Here is a 12,891-nt window from a genome sequence, read left to right as displayed (position 1 = left end):
TCTTCTAAGCAAACCGTAATAATCAGATCCACAATGGGATCTGAGTTTGTAGCTCTTGACAAATGTAGTGAAGAGGCTGAATGACTACGACAATTCTTAAAAGATATTCCACGATGACCGAAACCTGTGCCAGTAATTTGCATACATTGCGATAGTCAATCAACAATCGGTCAGGCACAGAGTCATCTGTATAATGGTAAGTCCAGACATATACGTTGTAGACATAATATCATTAGACAACTACTCTCAACGGGAGTTATCACTGTTGACTATGTGAAGTCAAAGGATAACCTAGCGGATTCGCTAACCAAAGGGTTAAATCGAGAGTTAGTTGCAAGCTCCTCACGAGGAATGAGCTTGATATCGTTGTCAGCGATTAGTGCAGAGGACATTCAACCTATGCTGGCTGGAGATCCCAAGAACTAGGTTCAAAGGGATAACTAATCTGCACTAACTAGACACACTGTAGGGAATAGCCCAATGAAACAGTGACTAGACCAGGGTAAGCCGATGGGCTTTTAATGATCAAGAAGAGTAGATGGCAACTCTTGAGGGATCACCTATGTGAGAAAGAAGTGGGGATGCTTCGAAGAGAATTGGAGGCACAATTCTTAGAGCTTCTCACAGAACCAGGCGTGTTCATGGCCAAGAACGAACACATTCATGAGAAATGAGTTGTATCAGGGAGAGTCTTGGGTGAGATTTGTCACTGCTTACACAGAAGATAATATAGTTCAAGGACATCGTGTCTACTATCAGCCAGTAAGCAACCAAATCTTCACAAGGGAAGGTTCAAAGGGTAAAACCTACATATCCTATATTTGACTCAACTGTTGAATGCTATCACTTACCCTATCTCCATTTATGTGGGGGATTGTTGAATTGGAGAAGAAATGGAAGAGGAAAGAGGGTCCATTATGAATGAGACTTTAGTTCCACATTGGAAGTTTCAAAGTATTTTTGTTGGTTTATATTGATTCACATACATTGAGGATGTGAACAAATGCATGGGGAGAGACTCTCTCACGCGTGGGTGCGCAGGGGGGGTGCAAATGGAACAACCAACATTTTGCCACGTAGATCTTTTGTTGTTGTGAAACGGATACATTAAATTCGAGATTAATGCAGAATAAAACCGACCGAGTAATAATGAGTGAAACAGTGGTCATTGCACTGCTCGGCTAATAATGACCATTAAGATCAATAACTCTGGCCATTGATCCGAGCTCTTATATAAGGAGGCTTCGATCATAGGCAGAGAACACAGAGCAAACAAAGCAAATGCTCTTCATTTTTCTTCCTCCTCTGTCGTACATCTCCTGCTCGGCGGAGTGCCCGTGGTAGCATTCGGGTACCACTCAACTCATCGTGACCACCAGTGCTTGGTCGGATTCACGGTCGGACGTTGTATCCTGGAAAATAAACGACCCTTGTAAGCCTCGAAGCACAGCCGGAGGCGGACAAATTTGTTTCAAGGAAACTGCGACTCGCGGGTCTCAGTCAGCTCGCCCGGTCGGTCAGCTCTCCCGGTCGGTCTCTTTGTCAGACCGACAGACTTCTCTGCCCGCTCGGGATCTTCGCCTGACCTGTCAGCTCTTCTATGCATAAGTGTAAGATAGCTTTATAAATCTGATCAAAATGCCAAGTGCAATTTAGCTACAAGTTATTATATACCGATAGGACAAAGAGTCGACCGAGCCTAAGGCAGTTTGGCTCAAAATACCGATAGAACCTCTCAGAGCACAATTTCATTTCTCGAGAAGCCCATTATACACCCGGTCGAACAAAAGATCGACCGAGTCTAAGATGTTTATCTTCATATTACTGCCCAGACGGATCTATAACACACACAGATTACCAAATGGATTTCCAGTATGCCCAGGGTACCATTCTATCTCCCAAACATATTTCTACATAGCCCTTAAAACATAACAACGCATCTTAATGCGAGGATATACATAAAGACGATCGGCCTTATAAACCGGTCGGGATATACTCAGCCGACAGCATAATCAGAGAATCCTAACAACATGTCAGAATAACAACTGTGTTAGGATATTTTTCTGGAACCTTCTCTATGGACCAGCGTGTCTCCCATCAGTGGACCATTTATAACAACATATTTCTTCAACAACCTCAGCAATAATAGAAGTTATAAACGACAAAAGAAGTATACATATGAGTAAAGGGAAGATTCTTTATATAATTATTACACATTTCCTAAGTTATACACTTCCCTTTACTTAACAAACTCTTACACACTTTGTCACCTCATGATTGTATAAGTTATATGAAGTGGTACATAAAGATGGAGTCCTCTTCGTCATAAAGGTACGCTCCTTGAACATTTGCAACTTACTCTCGTGTACCTGTTATCTACTGTTCTTCATTCACTCGTCTAAATTTATACTGACTTAAGTATCGGAGGACCTTCGCTAGGAACTTCCTTCGATTTATAGGTACGGATATTTTGTTGGATCATAGATTCAGCTCTTGAAAATTTTTAAGGGATTCGGTAAAATTGGTCCGTTCCAAGAACCAAATCGCCACGACGCCATGGGGACGGAATTAAAACTCTTGTGAAATTTGATATAGAGACCTATAATTACTAGTTACAAGCCAAATTTAATTATTCATCTCGTGTCACGTGATTATCGTCTGCTACCGTACATAGTTAAAGCTGTCTACAGTCTCACTCCTGCCGCTTCTGCTCCCCTGTTTCTCATCCACGTTCCTCCGCTCGCCGTCGCTGTTGCTACAATACTCGCAGACTACTCTGCACTTGACAACTCCATCTTTCTCCATATACAAATCAAATCCCGGCGCCACCATCTCCCTGACACTCGCCGGAGTCAGCCGCCGCACCCTACCCTCCGCCACGTCCTCCATGAACCGCCCGTCGAACCTCGCCCCTCGTTCCGCCCTCAGTGCCGGAACCGCCGGGTGCACTGACCGCGCCATGAGTCGAACAACCCACGCCCCCTTGGCAGCCCCGAAGAAGGCCTGCAGTAGCCCCTCCGGCCAAGCCGCCCGCGCCTGAGTCGTCCAGCCCACCATCGCCACCACCTCACTCATCTTCAGGTCGCAGAAGCGGCTCAGCCCCTCGCTGTGGTGCCGTGTCCCTTTGCTCAGCACGTCCTCCCAGCTGAGTCCCCGAACCGCCTCGTACCCGGCTCGGTTCGACTCGCACCGAGCTGCCGGATCGATAAGGCCGGATTCTTCCTCGTCTCCTTCCTCCAACCGGGAGTAGAAAAGCCGGTTCAAGAGAGCCTCCATGTAGACGAGCAAACAAGCCGGGTTCCTCCGCCATTCGACCGAGGCTCGGGGATCGAGCGGCTGGATTAGTCCGGCGACTCGGTCGACGGACCGACGGACGAGCCGGATTTGAGCGATCAGCAAGCGGGCGAAGTGGCGGACCGCGGTCCGTGCTTCTTCCACTGCGAGGCAGAAAGCTCGAGACGAGAAGGCGACGGGCCGAACCGACGGGTGGGAGATGGACCGGATGTTTGACTCAAGTAGGTCGACCTTGCGCTCGAGTTCGGCGAGCGCGTACTTGAGGCGGGACGCCTCGAGGAGCGCCTCGTCGCGCTTGCGCGTGACGTGGAGGATCTTCCGCGACAGCTCCGCCGCCACGAGCCGCCACCGGTCGTCGCGGACGTCGGCGGCAGCGGAGGCTGAGGAGGCGGCGCTTGCGGGGCTTCGGCGGGTGAGGGAGAAGAAAAGGGAGCGCAGGATGCCACCTGGGCTGGCGGAGGACGTGGTGGAGGCGGAGGGGTCGATGGGGACGATGAGTTTGTCGCGTGAGGTTGGGCGACAGTTGTTGCAGGAGACGGCGACGGCCTCGTCGCTCAAGTGCCCTGTTTTGGGGCGCGGTGGCCTCCGGGCGGCGCCGCCGTGGAGCGGGGTGGGGATGCGAGACTCGGCCCGTGGTGGATCCTTGGACGTGGCGCGCACCTGCTGCTCTTCCTTCTCGTCGTCTTCCTCCTTGTCGTGTTCCGGTATCTGTCAACGAGTAATTAAATTGAGAATTCAATGCGAAGAAGAAGAAGAAGAAAAAGAATTGTAGAGATCGTAAGAAATCGAGGAATTGATTTGACTACGTACAGGAGTGAAGGAGGAGCGAGGAGGGAGACGGAGAGAGGAGGAGGAAGGAGAAGCCATGGCTGATGGCTTGCCTTTCTGTTTTTCCTTTTTCTTTTTATCTGTAATATTGCGTGACTTTGCTTCACTGCTGTGGTTATTAATGCTGCGCGGAGAGACTTCACTTTCATGCATTAATGGCTGCTTAATTATTGCCTCTCTCCCCCTCGTTCGTGTCCAATTCTTAACAGATCATCGGCGGATTATTTAAAGCAGGATTGGCAAAGTAAAACACGGTTAGGACATTGATCTCCTCGTCTATTACGTGTTTTATTCCAGCAAAATTTTAACAAATTTGAAATGCAAAAATATTTTCTTAAAAAAAAAATGAAATCTAATTCCCATGCACAAGCACAGGTGGACCCTGATTTTCGGGAAGGATGCTTTTAAAAATTAAGTTATCCTTAAATCAAGACAATTTACTAAATCATCTAGCTAAATTTGGATAATATCCCAAATACATATTCAACTTTCATATTACTAAAATACATAATTGTTTCTCATTATACCCCTTTTTTATTATCTATAATTTATAGATCGACTGCTAAACTCTATGTCCATTATGTGCCAAATTTTCTAAAGAGTTAGTGACAAAATCTCTCAAAACTGTGTCAATTATAAAATTCACAGCTCTCTTATGAAATTCATTTATAAGGTCATGATTACACCAATGACGTAAGGAGTATGATAAATATAATTTGAAGTATTTTTTATACAATTAATGATTTTAATTAAAATTTATTGATAATCTTAGGAACTTTAAAATTACTTAATCAGAACTATTAATTATACTTTTAAAAGCCTCTAGAGTGTAAGCATACCCTTAAATCATGTCAAGATTTTAAAATTATAAGACCATTAGCGAGTTTTGACTAAAAGCTCATTGATGATCTTAGGAATCTTAAAATCACTTAAAACTATGATTATTATATTCCTAAAAACCTCTTGAGTGTAATTAATCATATTCTCATACCTAGATTCCATAGCTTAGATTGAGAGCTATGAGTTTTTAAAATATTCAAACCTTAAAATAATTTAGTATAAGCTCATTAAAGGGTTGAGGCTTGCTATATTTACTCACCAACATCATTAAAGGGTACCTAGAACTCTCTTGATTCAAACCATATCAAGATTTTAAAATTTTGGATATTGTAGGATTAACGGTGAATTTTGGATAAAAAAACTCGCTAATGACCTTAAGAACCTTAGAATCACTTCAAACTAAAATCATTACACTTGTAGGAGTCTCCTAAGTGTAACCGTGCCCTTAGTCCTAGATTTTATAATCTAGATTGAGAGATGTGAGTTTTTAAAATTTTTACAACCTTGTGACAATTTGACACAAACTCATTAAAGGGCTTAGGTCTATCATATTTACTCATCAATGTCACGAAAGGGTTCATAGGACTCTTTCTAGTCCAGGCTATGTTTAGATTTTAAAATTCAAGACTTCTAGGACCATTAGTGAATTTTGGCTAAAAACTTGTTGATAACCTTAGAAATTTCAAAATCAATTTAAACTAAGACTATTATGTTGGGCTTACAAGCTAAGTTGCAAATAAAGTCTCATATTGAAAGTACATGAGAAAGATTATAGGCTTATAAAGAAAGATATCTCTATTGATATGAGACCTTTTGGGTAAAGTCCAAAAATAAACCATGAGGGCTTAGGCCCAAAGTGAACAATATCATACCATTGTGGAAATATATAAATTTCTTTGATCCTAACAATTGTAGCATCAGAGCCAGGATTGTCAAAAGGTCTAACTGCCGATTGTGAACAAAAGTTATGGTTTAATCGAGTCATGTGAGTAGAATATTGACCTCAAACAAAAGAAGTGAGGGCTCCCGTGTCTGAACCAAGAGAACCAGACAACATGTAGGAATTCTTGGTGGATAGCTAGACAGAAAAGTTCTAGTTGCAGCTAGGCAAGAAACACCTGTTAGCAATTCGAGCCGCAAAAACCGCTTTTTGCGTTGCGAAAACCCCGAATTCTAGCCACGGATCCGTGCGAAGATATATTTAAAATTAAATCATGTACATGTTTCTACACAAGACCTACCTTAGATCTACATGAAAAGAGAATATACTTTTGTAGCGAAGCCCTTCGCTTATCCCGCTCGTCCAAAAGGTGCCGGATCTCGAAGAGTGTCAAGTGAACACTCCTCTACAAGTATCCACACAGACAAAAGGTGGAGAAGAACCACTTAGAGTGTGCTAGCACTCTTGGGTGGCTCGGTAATGGAGGAGAGGGAGAGTAGAGAAAAGAGGAGGAAGAAGATGGATTGAATGAGCACACAATTGCATAACTCCTTCATCAAGTGGCCGGCCACTTATTGTTTTAAACCTCCATGTAATACCAAGAGTCATGGCTCTTGGTCTTCCTCATGAGGTGGCACACACTTGATGTAGCCTTGATGATGTGGACCATCATCATTGGCTGGCCCCCATGCCATGTCACAATGAAGTGGCATTTGGTCAAGTCAAACTTGACTCATTTATTTCCCATGGTTGATCAAATTTAACCATTGATTCAAGTCAATTTGATTTAATGAATCTCTATTCATTGAATTAAATTGATTCAATGAGTCATAATCTAAATTAAACTCATTCAACACATGAATCAAATTGAGTCCAACTCAATTAGTCTAATTTGGATTACTCTTAATCTAATTTGGTTCATCACATGAATCTAATCCTCTTGGTTTATCATATAAACCTATTCTCCATTTAATTGTCATTTGTGTGTGACCCCATAGGTTCTTGTAACGTTGGCAATGCTCCTAAACCCATTTAGAAGCATAAGTAATGAGCGGTATCTAGCAACACATCATTACTACCCAAGTTACAAGAATGTTGAGATCCAACATCACCTTTGTGACTACTAATTGTGACTCTCACAATATGTGACAATGTCCTTCTATCCTTGACATCTAAATTGATCAAATGAGACATAGACCGTGCCATCCTCTAATCAATTTATATCTTGAACTTCAAGTAGACTCACTCTAATCAAATGAGCTCAATATCTTATATTGACTCATTTGGGCATGGTCATGTACTTAATGGTGTCACTCTATCAAGAATCATGATGTCACTCCCGTCATAGAGGAGGGATAGATCCTATCTACATCACTCACATCCCTCCGCATAATTTGTTACATACCCAGTAATCGCCTTTATAGTCCACCCAGTTACGGGTGACGTTTGACGAAGCCAAAGTATGCAACTCTTTATGTAAAGAACCATGATGACTTCAGGTCTAAGGACTGATAGTCATACTAATAGTCACATGAGAAAGTATATGACACTCATATAACGATCCATGATACTTTCTCATAGCGGGTCATTCAGTATACATTCTCCAATGCATACCCATGTGTCAACTTGATATCTCTATATCCATGACTTGTGAGATCAGATCATCGAGTTGATCTACATGCTAGTCTCAGCGCATTAACATTATCCCTGAATGTTAATACTTGACTAAGAATGATTAAGAGTAGTGCTCTCTATATCATCTCACTATCGATTCAACTAATCGATTGATATAGATAAGAACCTTCTACTCAAGGATGCTATTATACTTAGTTATTTGACACCAATACAAGCAAGTATAATAACCATAAAGAAATACCTTTATAAATATATAGGAATATGATACATCGAGTCCATACAACAATCATCATATGATTGGCTCTAGGGCTCTAACTAACAAGACCTAATAAGTAAGTTGGACTGAAGGATAAGGAAGTCTTAGTAGGTCGGGTGAACCGAGGGGCAGGAAGACATAGTGGATTAAGGATTAGACGTCAAATGGATAGACTTTCCACTTGAGGGGGCATATGGTCCTTTGTTTGAGGGGGGATTGTTGGGGTTGTAAGATTACAAATAAAGTCCCACATTGAAAGTACATGGGAAAGATCATGGACTTATAATGATAAGATACCTCCATTAGTATGAGACCATTTGGGTAAAGTCAGAAATAAAACCATAAAGGCTTAAACCCAAAGTGGATAACAATATCATACAATTGTAGAGATATATATTCCTTTGGCCCTAACATATTGCACTATTAGAAGTCTCCTGAGTGTAATTATGCCCCTAAACCAAGATTCCACAACCTATATTGAGATATTAGATTTTTAAAATCTTCATAACCTTGAGATAATTTGGCATAAGCTTATTAAAGGGCTTAAACTTATCATACTTAATTACTCACCAACACCACTAAAGAGTTCCTAGAACTCTCTTAGTTCAAATCATTGATGTATGTAAATCATATATATATTTTTTAGTTTGATTTATCATGCATTTATCACATTACATAAACATATTTTGTGTTAATTCCTAGCATTTGCATTCATTTCTCTAGTTTAGCTTAGATGACTGTGGTTTGTACTTTATATTGATAGAATATGAAGATATCGGCACTTTGGAGCACAATTAGAGATGAAAAGCCTAAGGAATATGCATTGTTGCATGATCAACGGCTTGCCCGTGGTAACCACCATAGTTGTGGATCATCCAAAAAGAAGAGGCAACCGTAAAACATCAAATTGGAGCCTCTGGCAAGGAACATGGGTTGTTCGTGTTCCCTGAAATAACCATGTTCCCTAACACGACCGTGTTCCCTACTTACGTTTGATGAAGAATGCTCCAGCAAGCCACATAACTTGGTCGTGTTCCCTGACACAGCTATGATGTGTGTGCCCCTAACACGACCATGGTGCATGTTCTGTTAGTTGCTCTGACTTTTTAAGAAATTATGTTAGGATTTTCTTACTTCTTAGAAGACCTTCTTAAGTCTCTAAAACTATAAAAGGATACAAGGGGTGATGGCTATAAGGCATCAAGGGTTCTCAAAAGAGACCCTAGGGAATCGAGAAAGAGGTTGTATCCATGACATCAAAAGAGCTACGACGTTGATAATTTGTCTCTCTAAGGACACAAAATAGTTTTCTTTATCCTAAGATTAGGGAGTAGCCCGCGATATGTTTGATAATTGATATATGTGATTTTCCTTCTTTTATCTATGAAATATTTTATTCTTAGTTGGTTCTAGATTGCGTAAATTATTCATCTATGTTGAGAGATTTAAGATAGGTTATTAACCTCTCTGGGATAGACCGAGTGGTGAACCCTAGCTTATAATCAAAGCATATAAACATACGTTGAATTCATAGAGATTAGAGGATGGACCTAACAATGAATTCTAATCTTTGGTTTATAAAACTAACTTGAGAGTTCCTCTGCAAAAGTAGTTCAAACTCTCTCAAGGCTTATATGATATGACATGGAACATAAAAGTTTCATCCTGATTTAATGTAGGAGTTACTTTAGGATAGACACATCGGTGATTTTTTTTTCTTGTCTTCTTCCCATAGACACATAGATCACCTTAGGATGAACCCTTTCAAGTATAATCTAGCATTGAGATAAGAGAGAGAGAGAGAGTCATAATCAATTTGTTAACGATCATCATGGTAAAATCAAAACCTATGATTGTCTCAAGATTTGGTTTTTCCCATTGCTTTCCATTAAGTTTTTTTTCTTAATTTGCTTTGCTTCTGTAATGGTTCCCTCATTCTAATTTATCTAGATTGCCTTTTTTGCACGTAAATTGGTACTCAACAACATGATCCTAAAGGACAATAATTTTATTATTTGATAATGACTGTACACTTTGATAAGTGTGAAGTGTTGGTGCACTCTGGGAGCTAGAGGGAGGGAGAGGGTGAATATCTCGTCTCGCTTCATCGATGTTGATTTGCAGTGGAAAATACGACGCAAGCTCCTCCAATGCTAACTCCAAGGATTTACTTGGTATCCACCTCAAGAAGAGGTGACTAATCCAAGGATCTACATACGAGCACACTCTCCACTATGAAAATACTCCTTCTCGAAACAATCTAGAGGTGGAGAAATCTCATACAATACTCTCTATACAATAAGAAGAAAAGAGAAGCAAACACAAATGAAATATTACAAGATTTACAACAATGAACTCTAGCTTGCTCTCTTCTTATTTGGAAAAGCCTCTAGATGCTTAGAAATGCAGCAGTACTTTGCTCCAAGTGCCTTCAAGAACTGGCAGTGAGAGTCAGGGAAGAATCGGTGAAGAGTTGTTGCGTTTGAACCATGTTGTCGCCTTTATACTTCGTGATTTAGGATTTTCAATCGATTAGGTTACTCCTCAATTGATTTCCACGTCAGATCCAACTAATCCCAACCGCCCAAAGCTCACAACCTGCATAACGATCATATCTCAATTGATCGGCTGATTGATTGGGGCAGCTAGATCGATCAACTGATCGATCCAGATGTCTTTTGTGTTCTCGTAGAAGACCCCAGAATCTAATCGATCAACTGATAGATTGGAAGGCCTTCTATGCTCACGTGATTTCCTCTCAATTGATCAATTGAGCTCCTCGCATCAAAAAGCACTGCCTAATCGATCCACTGATCTATTGGACTCTAGTTCAATCGATCACCTGATCAATTGACCACCCAAACTTGCTTAAACCAAGTCTAGGATTCCCAATCCTAACATCCGGTCAACTGAGACCTTTTGGGACTCCCTCATGCCTAGCATTTGACCAACCTTGATCTGCTGGGACTTTGTCACGAAGTGTCCGGTCAATCCTTTGACCCACTTGGAATTTTCTCCTTGTGTCAAGTGTCCGATCAATCCTTTGATCCACTTAGACTTTTCTCCCCATACCAAATATTTGGTCAACTTTGACTCATTTGGACTTACCGTCTCATGCCAAGTGTCCAGTCCTCCATGACCCACTTGGACTTTTAAATACAATGTGTCCGGTTAACCTTGACCTACCTAGATTTTCACTTACCTGGATTCACTCACCATGGCTTTTCACCACCTAGCTTTACTCACAAGGATTTCTCTCTACCTAGCTTCACTCACTAGGACTTTTCACCACCTTGCTTCATTCACCAAGATTTCCCTCTAGCTAGCTTCACTCACTATAGCTTTTCACTTGGCTCCACTCACCAGGACTATTCCACTACCTAGTTTCACTCATAGGACTTTCTAATTACTTGGCTTCACTCATCAGAATTTTCCAGCTGCTTGGTTTCACTCATCAGGACTTTCCAATCTGCTTGACTTCACTCACTAAGACTTTCCACACCATGTGTTCGGTCAACACTGAGCCACTTTGATTTTCTTCTTCTACCAACCTTCCCGTTAGTCTTGCCCTTGCCTAACTCCAGTTAAGACTTCCCAGTCAAGTATTCGGTTAACCTTGACCTACCTGACTCTTCTGGTCAACTTTTGACCGTCAATATCCCATATGGGCAATTGCACATACAATCTCCATATATTATCAAACATCAAAACTCAAATATCAAGACTCAAGCTTAGTCAACCTTATTAACTTTGACCTAGGAGAAATTGCACAAACATGAAGTATATGTTGGAGCAATCCCAATGATTCGTGGGACCATGTGTTTTCTTGTTTGGACAAAGGGTTTACGTTAGGTTCACCCTTGTTATTTGATATGTGTATGTGAGTGTGCAGGTATGTGAATACTTTGACTTTCCAGTTTTCGATTCCTTTTCCCAACCTCTCTCTTTAGATTGCTCGAGGTCATTGGTAACTTAGCTAACCCTAAGTGAACAACTGTTAGTGCTTGTAACCAGTCCCTGTGGGATCGATATTTTTATTACTGACGACAAATCTATTCACTTACGGAATCGTAATAAGTTTTTGGTGTCGTTGCCGGGGGTTGCGTCTATAACATTAGCATATTCATATTGGATTAGACTAGGTTTTATTTTCTTTGTTTACTGTATTTTTATTCTTTCCCTTATCATTCTTTATTTCGTAGTGCCATATTCTATATCTTGCTTTTGCATGCATAGAGCTAACCTTTCAGGACGGCTGCTACCATTTGACCCAGAGATTGACAGGACCTTTCTGAGGAGAAGGAATTTACAGAAAGCTTTCCAAGCAGCAAAAGAATTCTCAGGAATGGTCGATAAATCGATGAAAGATTATGCGGCACCATGTACATGAGGAGTCCGATCCAGTATCACCCGACCAACCATCGATGCTGACAACTTTGAGATCAAGCCCACAGTAATTCACATGGTCCAGAAAAATCAATTCGGAGGAGGACCACACGAGGACCCGAATCATCATCTATAGCTGTTTTATGAAATCTGTGGCACGATGAAGGTGAATGAGGTTCCTCCAGAATCGGTGAGACTGCTTCTTTTCATATTTTCTCTGAAAGACAGGGCCAAGCAGTGACTGAATTCTCTACCGGCAGATAGCATATCGTCTTGGGAGCAATGTGAGCAGAAATTCTTAGACAAGTTCTACCCTCCAAGCAAGACTGCCCACATGAGAAACCTGATCGCTAGCTTCAAGCAGATAGACTCAGAATCCCTATTTGAAGCCTAGGACCGATTCAAGAGCATGCTGAGACAGTGTCCCCATCATGGCCTTGAGAAGTGGCTGGTTTTACACACCTTCTACAATGGAATAAATTATCATACGAAGGTATCATTGGACTCTGCGGCAGAAGGGGTGTTGATGAATAAGAGCCTCGATGAAGCAGAAGAAATAATAGAGAATGTGGCAGAGAACCACCATCAGTGGGCATCTGAAAGATCAGGTGGTGCGTTCTCAGGACATCAAACGAAGGCATCAGGGAAATTTGAGGTGGATACATTTACGCTCATGTCTGCAAAGCTGGACACCCTGACTAAGAAATTTGAA

The 12,891-nt window shown here is 41.5% G+C and overlaps 1 protein-coding gene and 1 non-coding gene across 2 annotated transcripts; both read right to left on the bottom strand.

Annotated features, from left to right (window-relative positions):
• Positions 1-2,565: 2,565 nt before the first annotated feature.
• On the bottom strand, positions 2,566-4,313 carry LOC121974860 (IRK-interacting protein-like). The gene is made up of 2 exons (XM_042526121.1): positions 4,105-4,313; positions 2,566-4,002 (listed from the first exon to the last, which is right to left on the bottom strand). The coding sequence occupies exons 1-2, from the start codon at positions 4,273-4,275 to the stop codon at positions 2,662-2,664; spliced, it is 1,512 nt and encodes a 503-aa protein (XP_042382055.1). The 5' UTR covers positions 4,276-4,313; the 3' UTR covers positions 2,566-2,661.
• Positions 4,314-12,511: 8,198 nt separating this feature from the next.
• On the bottom strand, positions 12,512-12,617 carry LOC121978873. Its single transcript, XR_006111207.1, has one exon. It is a non-coding gene; the product is annotated as a small nucleolar RNA R71 (small nucleolar RNA).
• Positions 12,618-12,891: the final 274 nt, after the last annotated feature.

The sequence above is a fragment of the Zingiber officinale genome, chromosome 4B, assembly GCF_018446385.1.
Source record: "Zingiber officinale cultivar Zhangliang chromosome 4B, Zo_v1.1, whole genome shotgun sequence".
Lineage (NCBI taxonomy): Eukaryota > Viridiplantae > Streptophyta > Magnoliopsida > Zingiberales > Zingiberaceae > Zingiber > Zingiber officinale.
Note: the sequence above shows the minus strand (reverse complement) of the source record. Positions and strands in the feature narration are given on the sequence as shown.

Coding starts and splice junctions, on each gene's coding strand:
- LOC121974860 (XM_042526121.1), bottom strand. CDS start 4,275: ATGCATGAAAGTGAAGTCTCTCCGCGCAGCATTAATAACCACAGCAGT. Junction 4,003..4,104: donor CTCGCTCCTCCTTCACTCCT/GTACGTAGTCAA, acceptor ACTCGTTGACAG/ATACCGGAACACGACAAGGA.